The sequence below is a fragment of the Nannobrachium achirus genome (genome assembly GCF_963921795.1).
Source record: "Nannobrachium achirus genome assembly, chromosome: 2".
NCBI classification, from domain to species: Eukaryota; Metazoa; Chordata; class Actinopteri; order Myctophiformes; family Myctophidae; genus Nannobrachium; species Nannobrachium achirus.
In genome coordinates, this window is record NC_137811.1 from 20276173 (window position 1) to 20293142 (window position 16970).

At 44.8% G+C, this 16970-nt stretch overlaps 1 protein-coding gene across 1 annotated transcript; it reads right to left on the bottom strand.

Annotated features, from left to right (window-relative positions):
* Positions 1-7220: 7220 nt before the first annotated feature.
* On the bottom strand, positions 7221-16970 carry pigv (phosphatidylinositol glycan anchor biosynthesis, class V). Its single transcript, XM_080750162.1, has 6 exons — positions 16782-16970; positions 15129-15417; positions 13026-13233; positions 11571-11967; positions 9146-9421; positions 7221-7714 (listed from the first exon to the last, which is right to left on the bottom strand). The coding sequence occupies exons 1-6, from the start codon at positions 16848-16850 to the stop codon at positions 7457-7459; spliced, it is 1497 nt and encodes a 498-aa protein (XP_080606288.1). The 5' UTR covers positions 16851-16970; the 3' UTR covers positions 7221-7456.

The following is a 16970-nucleotide window of genomic DNA, read 5'->3' on the forward strand; positions in this document are numbered from 1 at the left end:
CTTCCCTTTATCGTCAGCAGCCGACGAATGAAATGAATGTCACGGGTTTCAGGTTCACGTATCCACTCCGCTCCAAGTATAACCTGTCAAGAGCGGATACGGAAACAGAAACGGTAGGCGGGACTCCAGACCGGATCTGAGCTCTGAGCAGGAAATAGGAACTTTCATTATACATGTTTTGTAGGTCGCAGTTTACTATCAAAACAGGCAGATCCTGTCCGTCAGTCCGTAACGCCTGAATGTATATACTGAGTCTGACCTCTTCTGACATCACATTGTTGACTCAATGACCAATACAGCCTGTTCTGGCAATCATATGAGAACCCTGATGTCATCAATATTAAGCCCATATTTGGCAATGCCCATATATGGACGCTCCATATGGCCAAGACAGAATTCATTTGCAAATCAAGATTACTGACTATCATCACCCGGATATCCTCCATAATATGAAGATCACGACACTGACATCATCAAAGCCTGGATATCCATAGGACATGGAGATGGCTGGATCATCACCACATCTCCATATATGGAGCTGACCTCTACATCTGATTCCCAGATGATTCAGTGTTAGGCCAACCTAATAGAATCCCTTTTATGCCTATCAATATTAAGCCCATATCTGGGAATGCCAATACAATAGAATCCCTTTTATGCCCATTAATATTAATCGCATATCTGGGAATGCCCTATGCCCATATATGAACATATTTGTCAGTCTAACCAGTGTGGTTGACACAACACGAGTCACACTTGCAAATTAATTCCGTCCTTGTCCCTTTTATGCCCATATGGAGATCCCTGTCCCGATGTCATCAATATTAAGCGCATATCTGGGAATGTCCATATTTGGCAATATATGGACGTTCCATATATGGCCAAGACAGAATTAATTTGCAAATCAAGACTGCTGACTATCTGAATCTCCATATATGAAGATCACAACTGACCTCATCAAAATATATTGTAGCCTTGTAAACCAGACTCTCCTTAATTTGAATCAGAAGACAGGAGGAATCTAGTTAGGCAAGCCCTGGTTTACATGCCAAAGCACCCATGTGTGCGACCTCAGGGCGAGGGCGCTTCTCGCCCCTTAGGGCGTCTCACACACACACACACACACACACACACACACACACACACACACACACACACACACACACACACACACACACACACACACACACACACACACACACACACACACACACACACACACACAGATATAGGCTACGCAGAGAGAGAAAGAGAGTATGCTTATATTGCGAGACGCACCATTGCTCAGATCCGCACCAAACTAAACACTTTTCAGGGGTCTGCCATCAGAATAGACACACCAGGGGGTCACTTCAAATGGCCATAACTCAGTGACCTTTGCTCTGATGAGCATAGGACTTGATCCTAAAAATATAGTAGGCCTACTTTCTCTATACTCTACTTTTGAATACTGGAATTTTCACGAAGAGATGAATAAAGTATGTATCCAGACATCTATCCCTGAGTCTGAAAACATTTGGGGCAATAGGGCATCCTTAATGTTTTTTCTTTTCTTTTAAAGATTTCCCCTGTCCAGTTTATGAAGTACAGATAATGTATTCCTTGAAACCTCAAGAGACAGACTCATTTGGATAATATATAATCCATTAAGTGATCCATTATTCAACACACTGACTAGGCACTACTTCCAAAGTAGTACGGATAACATTATCTATGACCTGAAATCCCTGAGAAACTAACTACATAATTATACATACTGTAATAGCAAGAGGTGCCACTGCCTGCAAGATATAATACAAAACAGGAGTTGAAGTGCATGTTAATGCCATTGAGGGGCACTGTTGCAATTGACTTAAAAGCCCCATCCAGCAACATCACATCATGATCACTTAGTTTGCGCCATACAGGTTCTCATCCTCGTCAGGCCTTGACCCCCAAAAATATTAATATGTCATTATTCTTTTTTGTATTTTTTTGCTCAATTCCACAGATAAATATTGTGAAAATAGACAAGCTCACAATGCAAAAATGTTGCCTCTTTCTTATATTATTTGACAATTGGTAAACGTTTGACCTTTTTTTATCTTATTTTTTTGAAGGTATTAAAAAGGTCTTAGAAGTCCGTAAATTGCCACTTCACTGTCATCTGGATGCGGACCCCCCAAAAAATCATGCGGGGACCCCCTCCCCTGTGGGGTCCCGACAAACAGGTTGAGAACCACTGTTGCAAATACTATGTATGAATGTGAAATCTTAGATTTTTCTCCCGTTTCATTCCTAAGTCTCTTTACCCCGCTCTTTCCCTACCCAGGCTACCCCCAACCCTTTCCTTTTCCTGGAAATGACATAATTTTCTAGTTCGCAGAGAAAATCCAGTAACTCACAAACTCAAGCCACTTCTTTACACCTATAAAACTGTGACATTAAAGTCTGATTCTGATTCAACCCACTGTAACCTCAAAATCAGAGCCAGATTAACCCTGCGTGGTGCCCATGCACAGCCCCAGGGTGACCACAAGTTGAAGTCCCCCCACCGAACGCACACACGCAAACACATGGTCGAAAAAGATTGTTTCCGGGGGAAATACATATGACGGAAGTCCGGCCCTTATAGACACTCTCTGCTTTAGGTTGTGACCAGGGTTTTCTCTTCGCAGATGAGTCAGGGCTGGGAGCGAGGCTACCATCCATATTACCATTAGTTAGTGATATTTGTTTTGTTAAAACCAAAGCTCTATATTCTGATGGTATTCATTGCTAGAGAGCGTTTGTTTAACAACAGGGATCTTTCCAGCTCTCTTCAGAAGACACAGTTTCAGGTGGGTTGCCAATTTCAGACAATCGGTAGAGAGTATCCATTTATCAGCATCAATTTGATAGTGTTCCAGTTCAAATTCTGTCTGCTCGCTTTTTTGTGTCATCTTAGTTTCCATCTCACTTGTTTATCCTGAAGCCTGTATGGGTTTTCTCTCTGGACAAAATTGGGTATCATGAGGTTTGGCTGATTGCTATCAGAATACTAGTCAGAATATACTATATAGTAGGGCATTCACGAATAGTGATGCTAGACAAGTAGTGTGAGGCGTTGTGAGCATGTAGATCTGCTATTTTCACAATATTTATCTGCGGAACCGAGTCACATTAAATGTAATACCTACAATTCCAAGTGCTTGTCAGGGTGTGGGTCCCCAGTTCAAATATGTTTATTTAGAGGGTCACGGCCTAAAAAGGTTTGAGAACCCCTGGTATAGAGCATTAACAAATTCATTCACCAGGGGCATTGACGACTCATTCTTATGACTTCCTATCTAGCCAAGCTTTTTAAACTATTATTTTTTAAAGAGAAAACAATAAAAATAAGCGAATATTCGACTTCGGTGAACAACGTCGAATAGTGACTTTGATATTCAAATATTTAGTCAATGCCCTACTATATAACTATTTAACACTCATTTTAACAAACAAACTGTCACTTACTGCACATTTAGAAGTAGAATGTAGTTTAAAGGACCATGATATACCAACATCATTCCCAGATTCGCTTTTTATTGTATTTTTTATTAACCATGCAGTGCCATCTTAAATACAAAGGATTCATCAGAATATTGCAGCAAGAACTCAAGTGTGTTCTTAAAGAGTCATTATTGCAAACATAGTTCTTCTTCCCTGCACGTACAGTACACCCACTCTACTCAGTTTGGCTAAAATGTGCAAATTGACTATATTTTCTTAGACTACGGCATTCAATAAATCTCCATTTGTATAGAAAATGCAATAAAACTTAAATGTCAGAGTAGCATTTACATTACTGGCCTGTCTTGGTATTATGAAAGTAGGACTGGGTGAGAGATCTTTATCCCGTTTTCAGCTTATAAATAAATTAAATACGGTCTTTGACCATATTCACTTTTTACACTGCACATTTCACCATAAAATGACATTCTTTTCAAAGTCATTCTTTCAGTTTTGTTTTTGAGCAGTGCTCCTGGAAGGAGCTAAGTTGTCTTTGTCCAGTTCTCAAAAAATGTCTGGTCCCCAAAAAATGTGAAGCGTGGCCCAAATATGGCCTACATCTTGGCACAAACGGCTCAAAGTCTGTTGTACGCCCAGGGTCCCATTGGCCAAGCTTCACAGGATTGGCCAGCGGGACGCTTGATGAAATTAACTCAGCACCGTTCACTTTGCACTACCTTGTGATTTTTTTGAGAAACTTTCAAAATGGAGGTTTCATTTAAAGCTGCAATCCATAGAGATGCATTATAATAGCCTTGCAGGGATTCAAACCCAGCTCTCCCACCACATGAGAACATGTGGTGGGAGAGGGAAGAGGTGCCTTGAGCTTCAGGCAGCACTACTTCTCTAGCAGTGAGGTACCTGAAGCATTCGACCAAGCCATGTAATAAAGTGTATTAACATACTCTACCACACAGATGTACTAGTTATGTTGTATTAACATATAGAGGGTATGCCTGTGACATCATCGTACCTGGAAGTTATGAGGGAACGCCTATGGAGTGGCAAAAAAACGAGTCAGTAGTAGGGATGGGACGATACGCGATATTATTGTTTATCGTGATAAAAAACAAAGATTTAATTTATCGTGCATGTCCTCCGGGGCACTGGGATAAATTCACCCTTTATTAGCCAAGCTGCATATCCGGTACCATTTAAACCCTCTCTAATTGGTAAAAGGTACCGTACTTCTAATATACATACTTGATACAGACTTTTTTTCACTCTCTATCAGATGTCTTTGCCAAAAAATAGCCGATCTACAAGCTCACAACGCGTGACGCGTTGTGAGCTTGTAGATCGGCTGTTTTTTGGCAAATGTTTCGCCCCAGGATAATGGATTTTGATTATCGTGATAATATCGCAAATCGCGATTTCTTTTGTCACAATAATCGTGATATGACATTTTCATATCGTCCCATCACTAGTCACGAGGAGTTTCCCAGCGAGTGGTTCCATACTCCGATGCTTCATGCTGCTTTATTTTTTGTCACTCAGTCTAGATGAGTGGCATATGATTCATACTCTCTACCTAATAAAGCTGTATTCGTTAAACTACGTTCCAGATTGCAGCTTCAACTTAAAACGGTCCATTCGTCATCCCATTTCTACATCAGCCTCTACAGTGATCCATATACTAGTCTCTATGGCCAGAACTCCTGCAGTCTCTGAATGCTAGATTCTGTAAATGTGCCTCGCAAAAAAGGTACGAAGGAAGCCATTTCCATCTGAAAATGAAAATCTTGCTTAATTTTAAATCCCCCGTGGTGCACCGACTGCACACAATCCAGGAACAAAAGCCTTACCTGACGAAGACCTGAGTAGACACGTGTTGGTCATTTGTTTGCCTTAGTTAAAGAAATACATATTTAATATATTCACCTGAAAACAGAGGGCCCTATCTTGTGCGATGCATAATGCGTATGCCTAAGCTTTTTTACTATTTTGAAAAACATTTTCAAATAGTGAAAACAGCCAAACTACATCCAGCACACTGTGAGCTTGTAGATCGGCTATTTGAACTATTTTAAAATGTTTTCCAATTTGTAAAAGGCATATGGGGTAAGGCGGCGCACAGGATCGGGCCCAGAAAGGCTCTATGCATATACACCATTTTGTTCTACTTCCGGGTGTCTTCCTTCACAGGTGTTACTGATGATACTAATGAAGGCTCTGTTTTGATTTGGTTCTTTAATTTCAAGGACCCCCATAACTCTGTACAAATGGAATCAACAAATGGAAGCAAATGGACCCTTGCGGGTCCAATGGAAGCAAATGGACCCGTACACTCTCAGAGTTACACACCTGTATGGGGACATTTGGAACCCACTCAAGGACACTTTGAGACCCACTGGTGTAGCAGAGTGTTTCCAGTGAGCCAACATGCACAATATCAGCACCCTGACTCTGTTTGACCAGAATGGAACAGAGCCTTCATTAGTATCATCAGAAACACCTGTGAAGGAAGTCGAAAGACACCCGGAAGTAGAACAAAATGGCGTATATGCATATACAAACTTTTCTTCGGAAAGTGAGGTGATGTAACAACAAATCAACGTCATTGCGAACTTCTGATGGGCGGTGCATCCCCAGATGACCCGACTCTCTGAACTATAGTTCAGAAGGAGCATGTATTTCACTTTAGTTGTTTTTCCTTGATTGTCTGCACCACTAGGGGACAAAAAAATCAAGCATGACTTCTTGTATATACTAGGGCATTAACGATTTACAGTAGAGACTTATTGCGTGACTTGATTTCCAGTGGTTTTCAGCGGGGAGGACATCCGTTTTGTTTCCAGCTGATGTTCAGTGCTTCCCACGTACAGACTGTTAGGCGGAAGCGTTTGGAAACTCTGAGAGTCAACAGTCCGTCTCGAGATTCATACCAGTGTACCTAAAATGAGTATTTCTCAACCAGTGGATCTGGACCAAGTAATGGGTCACAACTCGCAAGAGGTTCTGAAAGAGCCTTCAGACGAAGACGTTCAACGGAGGAATGTGTTATTACTCGCGCCAGCAGAGCACGCAAGTACTGCGTTCGGCTGCGTATGTATACCGTTCTTAGGGACAATTTTGCAAACAATCAGTGTTTGAGAATGCCATGGAAATGTTTAAAAATCTAACCCGTCCCTGGTATGAACCTGGTTTAGAACAACAGTCTTACTGTACTGTAGCCTTGGTGTACTGCCCAGTCCTACGTGAAAAGTATTGCATCCAGTGCACAGATCAAGTTGTAGGTCCATTTCACCCATTGTCAATTTATCTTCATATCATTGGTCTTCAGTAATGCTGATTACAAGATGGCTACAATCTGTCTACTAGCTCTGTATCTCAGAGGAGGACTGTGTGCCGTTCAGAAATCTGCCTACCAATGACATCATCATCGGTACGCACGTTTGGTCGTTTCATACAAGATTTAAAACTTTTTTGTTAATGCAAATACAATTGCTTCTATTCCAGCATGCCAACTTCCCAGGAAGAGAAAAAAACCTTTCTCCTAGTATAATCACAAGTAACACGCCATAAGGGCGAGAAGTGACCGTCAGGTGGCCCCGACCAAACAAAACAAAGAACAGGCATTGGTACAATAACATGAATGGTTAGTCAGGACACGAGTCACGTTGGTGTTGTGTTGCTGCCCTCAGGTGGTCGAGTAAGGTACTGACTCTAGAGTGACTCACTCACTCACAGACATGTGCTGAACGCTTTCATACTAAGTGCAACCTGACGGGCCCAATAATTACCTGATGGTAATCGTGTTTTATAGGAGGGAAAAAAATCACGGCACCCCGTCTTGAACTGTCCACAGCCCACCATCAATGTAGACGCAGAGCGAGTGCACAGACATTGGGCCATCTCATAACGAGCATTAAGTTAGGGACCAATTATATGAAGAAGATAAGGTTGAAAACGGGTGAAGCGTGTTCTTTTTTTCCCCTTTTTTTTAAGTCCAAGGCAGGAAGTTGCAGTGCAGCGCCAGACCCAGCAGCCAGTAGGAGAGGAAGTATCCCAGGATGCATTGCGTGGTCAGGGAGCATTGTCTCCAGTGCGGCAGCAGCTCAGCGATGGGGTTGTTGTGGGGCGTGTGCTTCCAGCCGTTCCTGGGCGCCCTCTTGTGGAGGAGCGGCTCGTTGAGCAGCAGCAGGTGGGCACTGATCCAGAAGGGCACCGGAGTGGACGACGCCATGAATCTGGTTAGGACCTATAGGAGGTTAAAAAGGTACCATGAATCTGGTTAGGACCTATAGGAGGTTAAAAAGGTACCATGAATCTGGTTAGAACCTATAGGAGGTTAAAAAGGTACCATGGATCTGGTTAGAATCTAGAGAAGTTGAAAAGGTTTAAGGACCAGGTCACATCTGGGACAACCAGATCTTATTTTATTGTTGTGTGGTACACGATCAACACAATCCTGAGTTATTTTTTGTGTTCAATCTGTGTTTTTAGATATTTTAGTATTTCAGCCGATTTCAGCATGCTACAACTGGTCATATGATGCAAAATGCATCATATGACCAGTTGTAGCATGCATGCTGAAATACTAACATATCTAAAAACACAGATTGAACACAAAAAATAATTCAGGATTGTGTTGATCGTGTCCCACACAACAATAAAATAAGATCTGGTTGTCCCAGAGGTGACCTGGTCCTTTAACACTTCCGATGCCAATTACGTCCATTTACGTGATAAGAATTACGGCAGTGCGACGCCACGGCCCTGTTATCACGTCCAGGGACGTGTTAGCTGGTTACAGTGGTAACCAGGCAAACTACAGTGTCACACTACTAAAGTGTCAGAGGTAGCAGATCCGCGCCGCGTTTAGAGCTTGTAGATAGATTACTTTCGATATCTTTTGAGCTTGTAGATTACTTTTGATATCTTTGAATTTGAATCCTGAAAAGTAACAGTTTTATGACGTTTCCACCCGACAGAGACAATATTCTGAAGGTAATCGTTGCTATAGATTGTTTGTTCAGTAACAGGTAAGGGCTCCCCATGACTCCATCTCTTCAATAAGCAGAAAAATTACATATTCAGGTGGGATGCGAATTTCAACCAAACAGGAGAGAGTACCAATTGATTCATTCATTTATATATTTTTTTATGTGTGCAAGACATCATTGTACACCCAAGTATAAAACAATACTTAAGTGCTTATAATCATCCCAAGATTTTGTAACCCTTTTTTCACCCCGTGCCAATTGCCTACGCTGTAATCCTGGGCTCTGCTCTCCCTTCGCCAACCTGGGGAGAGCCCCGAACTGAGCTCCTGTTTCCTTCAGTGCATGCAGGGGGAGCTTCCCCGGTTGGACGTAGCCCGTGGAAGGAACACGTTATTCCAACCAGTTCCTTTCCCCTCCATCAGGCGCCCCGGCTGGCCAGGGGTAGGCAGTATAGAGACCAGGATTACTTCTTGTGAGGGTACCTACCCTAGGAGACACAGGGAGAACATGCAAACTCCAGTCCACACAGAAAGGCCCTTTCGCCAACCCCACCTAGGGTATAGGCACTGATGACGGGGAGGAGAGAACATGCCCCCAGCGCCCACAGCATCCCCTGGCGGGAATCGAACCCAGGACCATTTACGCAAAGTAAGTTAATAACCGACATTTGCAGCCCTACTTCTCACCTGCACGTGCATGCACAGCGTTCCGAACCCCAGGAGCGCCGTGGAGTGCACCACGTACACGAACACCCGCGGGTTGAAGAACCCGGGCACCGGCTTGTCCAGACGCTTCTTGGCGCCCGTCTCCCAGAGGCCCAGCCTCAGGCAGGTGTCCGGGTTGGCCTGGTAGTAGCCGTAGGCCGCCGCGATGCCCAGGCTGGCCATGGGCAGCGCCAGCAGGAAGTTGGGGATCTGCTTGAGCTGGAAGTAGCGCAGGAAGCCCACGTCCCAGTACACGTCCTGGATGCAGGGGTGGGCGATATGGAAAAATGCAATAATCAGGATATGTTTCCAAGCGGTATCACGACACACAATCTTATCACGATTCCTTTTTTATGTTGGTTTTTATGGTTATTTTTCAAGTTACTTAAAAGTACAACAACCACCTACAAGGTAACACAAACTAAAAGAAAAAGGAGTAACAGACCATTTAGACAAGCAGTCCTCAAAGTGGGGTGCAGGGACTGGGGGCAGACCTCCATTCAGAAACACCCCCACTTAGAAACATCCCCATTCAGAAATACCCCCACTGAGGTTAGGGTTAAGGTTAGGTGACACCTCCATTTAGAATAATGGAAGTCAATCTTCTGAATGGCAATGTTTCTGAATGGAGATGTGTAAACGCAGGGACTCTCTGGGTTCCTTTTGGGAGGTCTAAATGGACCCTTACAAGTACTGTATGTAACTCTGACAGTATACAAATGAAACCAAATGGTTTCATTTCAGAGTTAAAGGGGAAGACCACCCATTTTCAATATTGAACTGTGTCATTAATATACCTTAAAGTAGTTGTGTGGAAATATACAATTTTTAGGTTTGTATTGTAAAGTACAATGTGTCAAGTTGTGCTTCGTTCGTTCGTTCGTCGCCTCGTTCGTTCGTTCGTTCGTTCGTTGCTTCGCTTGTTCGTTGCTTCGTTCGTTCACTGCTTCGTTCGTTCGTTCGTTCGTTCGTTCGTTCGTTGCTTCGTTCGTTCGTTCATTCGTTTGTTCGTTCGTTCGTTGCTGACTAAATTACCTCCCTCAGGCTGTCCGGGTGCATGTTGGGACCAGTGGCCGGGCTGACAAAAGGCCGTGGCTCTGTGAGACAGCGTACAGTCACTCCTAATCCCAACCTACAAAGTCACTGGGTTGGGCTGAATAATGGGTCAGAGGGGAGGGGGAACCCTCCTCCCTCTCCTCCCCCTTTTGGTTGTGTGGGTTTGTGTCACATCATTGCAATTGTAACTAGCACTGTGCCTGCCATTATAAGGCCTGCCACTAATTCGAACTCCGGGGATCATCCCCGGAGTTTCTTTTCTGTCTCCCACTCCACAGTTCCAGTTCCTGGAAACTCGACAACCTAAATACCTAAAACTCGACAACTCAGCTGCTGGGATTGCTACTAAAACCCGACTACTCAGCTGCAGACCAAGAGTGTGACCCCGGACCAGGCCTCCATGAAGCACACCTGTGGACCTGCCTGGATCTCTCTGTGTCTATCTCTTGTTCTCTCTTTGTTCCTTACTGTCCCCCCGACTCGGTCGAGGCAGCACGGCTGTTCACCCCAGAGTCAGGATCTGCCTGACGTTTCCTCCTCCTTAAGAGGGGGTTTTTCGTTACCATTGTAGCAAATTGCTTGCTCAGGGTGGGGGCCCCGGGCCTGTGAGGTATCCACTCGAGTTCTCTCGGGGGGGTACCTCACAGGTACAGGTTCTGCTCGGGTTCTCTCTCTCCTCCCCCCACCCCCCCTACCCTTACCTCCCCCTCCCCTCCCCTTCCCCTCCCCCTACACGCGCGTGCGCATGCAGCGCCTGTGTGTGTGTGTGTGCGTTCGTTCGTTCGTTCTTGTACATACGCATGCGGGACCTGTGTATGTGTGTGCGTGTGCCCCCTGTTGTCTTTCCCTTGTCTCTCCCTTGTTTCTCCCTCTCTCCTCTCTCTCTCTCATGGCTCTTTAGCCTTTGTAAAGTGTCTTGAGATAACTTGTTATGATTTGACACTTTAATAAAATTGAATTGAATTGAATTGAATTGAATTGAATTGAATTGAATTGTACTTTACAATACAAACCCCAAAATCAATCTTCCAGTTCTAGGCAACACAGAAGGGGGGGGGAACTTCTTTTCTATTTCCACACAACTCCTCTAAGGTATATTAATGACACATTTCAATATTGAAAATGGGTGGTCTTCCCCTTTAAGCGGAAACCTTGACATTTTAAAGTTTTAAAACTACTGATTTAGACCGAAATGCAGGAAATTGAATACTGCAATGAATCTCTGTATTAACAGTTCAACAGGATTTTCTTTTATACGGCTCCCTCATTGTATCATGATACATACGCTATCTTTGAAAAGGCATATCGTGGAGACATTGTATCATCTCAACGATATCGCCCTACGCCCTACCTGGATGTGGGAGTAGAGCAGCGGCAGGGGCCTCATGCACCAGAGGGGCGGCGGTCCGTTCTGGTCGGGCAGGCGGTAGCCCTTCCTCTCGGCCAGCGACAGGAGCGCGGGCGGGAGGCTCTCCAGGGAGAGGGAGGGCGTGCAGAAGGTCCTGTAGCCGTAGTACTGGAAGGCCAGGAAGGGCAGCGCGATGGTGGCCGTGCCCAGCAGGGAGGTGAGCAGGAGGCGCGCCACGATCCAGGCGTAGCGGAGGAGCTTGCCGCCGCGGCCGTTCTCCGAGGCGCGGCAGGCGCCGATCCGGGACATGGCGTGCAGCGACGGCAGGTACAGCAGGAAGCCGATGTTCACCAGGCCGTTGGAGCGCGCCGCCGTGGCGATGCCGAGCGCCAGGCAGGCCCTGGGAGTTGATTATTTTATGCTTTAACTATTGAAAAATGAACCTCGCCCACCAGGCTTTCAGAGAGAAAGCCTGGTGTTTGTTCACAACAGGCCGTTTGGTCTCCGCCTAAAGCGCGGAAACCACTAGAAGAAGCGGCGTCGCTTTGATTTAGTTCCCTCCGTTTGTTTCCCCAATCCCTTTTAAAATGCTGGAGTAGCCTAGTGTAGTCTTGCCAGTCGCTAACAGTTGGACTAAAAGATGCATATACCAAACGAATTTTTCAAAAGCAAAACTACTCCGCATCAAGGAGTTTATTAGGTAGGCCCTAAAAATATGTCCTTGAGCGCAGGGGAATATTTTGGGTTAAAACTGTTTCCGGTGGATAGTTCCGGCCAAATTGTAGTCCTTTGAGTACTACAACATGACGTTTTGTGGTTTCCGCTCCAGACCGGTTACAAGTCCGAAAAGTGAAGTGATCCCAGACTATTGAAAAATAGCAGATATACAAGCTCACAGCGCGGCACCGAGTGCCGCGCTGCGAGCTTGTAGATCTGCTATTTTTGAAAAATCGTGAAAATCTGAATTTTGACCCGATTCTATAAGTGTCTTTTGAATCCTTCGAAGATTTTTTGAAAAACCTGTGTTTCTATGTCAGCAATCTGGCCAGCCATCGTCAAAGAAAAGGTCCTTTTCACTTAACTGGAGCTCAGTTAGTCTGTTCTTGAGAGACTACCATGTCAGTGGTTCTCAAACCTTTTCATGTGAAGGACCCCCAAAATGATATGTATTTGGTCACGGACCCGCATCTCAAAATATTTAGTTCCAGGGACCACCCAGAAGCAAAATTTGAGTTACAAACGTTCGCTTTGAAAATACATATATTCAAAGATTTGCACACATTTTCACGACTTTTTCAAAAATAGCAGATCTACAAGCTCGCAGCGCGGCCGCGCTGTGAGCTTGTATATCTGCTATTTTTCACTGGTTAAAACATTCAATAATTCTAGGCCTAAATGGGTTAATCACGATAAATAATATCGCTTATCGTCCCATCCCTAATAGGTTTGCAGCCCTACCTGAAAGTGAAGCCTTTCTCCAGGAGGTAGAGGCCGCCGAAGGTGAGTGCGGCGAACAGGCTCTCAGAGTATCCGGCCAGCATGAAGACGTTGGCGGGCGTGAGGCAGTAGAGCAGGCTGGAGAGCAGCGCCAGCCGCCTGTCCTGCAGAACCGCCCTGCTCAGGGCGTACAGCGCTACCACGCTCAGCAGGAAGAGGGCGCTGTTGCCTGAGGAGGAGGGCGTGTGGTAGAATTATATCTTATTATCCAGGGCAGGGACATGCTGGGCCCCTGATTCAGCCCGGGAAAAAGAGTTGTAGAGGCCCTCATTGCGCGCTATGGAGAGAGATCTCTCTCTATAGCGCTGCTGCTACTCAAAGATTTTCCATTTCAGATCATGACAAGTGACAAGCCAGTGGGCAAATTACTGTACATGAGTTATATTTTGTCGTTGTCGGGTGGAAACCTTGTATGTCCAAAACTGTTTGTTTTGTATGTATCATTTAAAAAATGATTTAAACTAGTGAAAACAGCCGATCTACAAGCACCCGCCAGGGGGTCCTCAGAGTCACAGCAGGCCAGGGGGTCCCGCCAAATCTTTGTGTGATAGGATCAGATCCAAAGGTCAAGTTTACAAAGTATTGAGGGTTTAAGTGGTTAAAATGTCTGAAAATACACATTTAACATGAATCCAACATGTAATGGGGGTCCCTGCTTCAGCTCTCTCTCTCTCAGCTAAGGCCGGGTCCTTGACTGAAAAAATGTCGAAGATCCCTGGTCTAAGTGGTTAAACTGATTGATACATTCCAAATGTAAGTATTCTGAGGCACTGGACGCACTGGACTGGTGTCATGGCACCCACTTTGAGAAACCCTGGCCTAAATCAACAATGAATAGGGTTGGGAGAATGAAAAAACACTCACAATAATCGTATTGTGGTGATTTTAATTTATCGCGAAACTGTCCTCCGTCATGCACTGGGATGATGAATTAGCTTTAGTTGAGCTGCAAATTCAGTTCCACTTAAACCCTCTGTACTCGATAAAACAATACCTGTTAAGAGCGCATTTGGTACGCTCTTTTCACTACACAAATCGATTTCACCAACAATAGCAGATCTACAAGCTCATCAGCAATTTTTGTCGAAGCATTTGATTAACGCGTCGCATCGAGCTTGTAGATCTGCCATTTCCACTATTTTTGAAAATGTTTGAAAATATATGAACATTTTTCAACATGGAAACGATTATGTCAAAATAATTGCGATTATAAATAATTCACCCTTTGTCAGCCTTCTGGTTGGTCCCTGACTGACCAACCAGCAGGCTCCTTCTGACTTGTCCCGCCCTGGTTCTGCCTTTTTTGTGTTGAATTTGCTAAAACATAATTTTTGGAGAAATAAAAACATTTAAAAACATGCCATGTCACTATACTGCCACCGAGAGGCTCCTTTTTAATGAAACTAAGATTAAAATGAGAATTGAATACATAGAATAACAATACGAAGCAACTGAATAACCATGGTAGTGGATGGAGAGAAAGGACTTTTGTCCCACCAAGACACAGCAACCAATGGGTGCGAAGAGGGGCGGGAGGTAGGGCATTCACGAATAGTGATTTTTAGTATTCGAATTATTCGACCTCAAAGTATTCGAATAGTCGAATATTCGACAGGACTGGCCAAACTGTCAAATAGTAAGCAAGAGGCAAACATTGTGAAAATAGCCGATCTACATGCTCACAACCATGTAGATCTGCTATTTTCACAATATTTATCTGTGTAACCGAGTCACATTAATACCTACAATTCCAAGTGCTTGTCAGGGTGGGGGTCCCCAGTTCAAATATGTTTATTTTGGGGGTCACGACCTGAAAAGGTTTGAGAAGCCCTGGTATAGAGCATTAACAAATTCATTCACCAGGGGCATTGACAACTCATTCTTATGAATTCCTATCTAGCCACGCTTTATAAACTATATATTTTTTAAAGAGAAAACAATAATAAAAAATAAAAAAAAGCGAATATTCGACTTCGGTGAACGACGTCGAATAGTGACTTTGATATTGGAATATTTGGTGAATGCCCTAGCGGGAGGGTGAATTGCGATTAGACACTGTCGTACCCAGTGCCACGGCCAGCAGGAGGCGCCCCCGCACCGTCAGCCAGGCGCTCAGGGGCCCCAGCAGGGTGTCGGCCAGGCCCCGCAGGAGCACCGGCAGCAGCGGGAAGAAGGCGAAGTTGTGCTCGTACAGGTAGCCGCGCTCGGCGATGAACAGGAAGTGCTCGGCGTCCCAGCGGGCCAGGCCGCCCAGCAGCCAGTCCACCGCCCCGTCCAGGTAGAGGGGCTCCTCGCTGCGCGGCGGGCTGAAGGCGTCCGCCTGGTGGTCGGGGATGGCCGCGTTGAAGACAGCCTGGAATGATGATGAGACGTTGGTTGGTTGACCGGCACGCACACACACTCAAAAAGGGGGCTTGAGCCCCTGCCCTTTTACCCGTCTGTAAAAAAAACTGCCCTCTCCATGAACGCAGCTTTTACTATGGTGAGAGAAATACAAATTCCATGCCATGGGGGGTCCGCCGCTATGGGGGGGTCCGCCGCTAGGTGGCGCTGTGTGCACGGCTGTCTCTGCGCCGCCGAGGCGGACGCGTGGGTACCGGCCCCGGCTCTCCCGGTCGCTCCTAGCCCTCCCACAAAGCTTGGCTAATGTGACCCTGGGCGTAGAACAGACTTTGAATGCTGTAGGCCAGACGTAGGCCATGCTTCAGAGACCGGACAAAGCCAGATGTTAGAGCTTAGCTCCTTCCAAGAGCACTGCACCACTCAAAAATATATATATAAATGGTAAATGGTGCATTTATAAGGCGCTTTACAGTCATACACTGATGGCGGAGGAAACCATGCTCACAGGGAGCAACTAGGGGTTCAGAGTCTTGCTCAAGGACTCTTCATCACTAACTCTGAAGGGAGCCAGGATCGAACTGGGAACCCTTCAGGAACCCTCCATGTTCAAAGATGGCAACTCTACCCCTGAGCTACTGCCGTATATACTGTATATCTATGCATTAGATGGCATAGATCTGTTAGTTATGCCCAAAATAGGGATAGATTATTAATCAATTATTTAATTAAATTATTGATTACTTGTATAAATTGAGATCGATTAGTTGAATTAACGATTGCACCCCTAAATACATCATGATCTGCTTGAGGGGGTTTCAGACAGGCATCCCCCCCGCTAAATGATAGTTTCGTTTGGAACCTGTAATCCCTTGTAGGTCTGAAACTCCCAGAGTGTACAATATGTGTCAGTTTGGCTATATTGTGTATAATAACAACTAATTTAAAATAAGTTGTGAAGCTTAAAAACATAGGATTTTGACCAGATTTTCAGGTTTAAAGGGAAACTATTCATGATGTCTGGTCTGTGTGTCATGTGTGTGTACAAACACACTGTGGCTGGAAAAGGGAAATGAATGGCTTACATTTTTTTGTATGAATTGAGAAAAAAGGGACCCCAATTTAAACAAGCCCAAAAGCTTTCTTGTGGTCTTTAATATCCTTTTTAGTAGACCTTGTGTCAGTGAACTGTACTGTTCTGTACTGTACTGTACTGTTCTGTACTGTACCTTTTCCTATGCTAACTTCTAACAAAGTATCCAATCAATCAATCAATCAATCAAAATAGTTTTATATTATAAATAAAATAGGCAAAAAAAAAGGGGGGAAAAAAACATAATTTGACAAACAAACAATCCATCATGTATATCATCTGACCTGCAACAGCAGAGACAGGCCCCTGGTGACTGTGGCGAACTGCAGAACTGTTCTGACATCCATGGTCATTGAGGAGGAGGAGGAGGAGACGAGGAGAAGGAGAACATCAGGCGAACATCAGGAGAACAGCAGCAGCAGGAGAATCTCGGGGGGAGGAGGAGGAGGAGAACAGGAGGAGAACCACAGGAG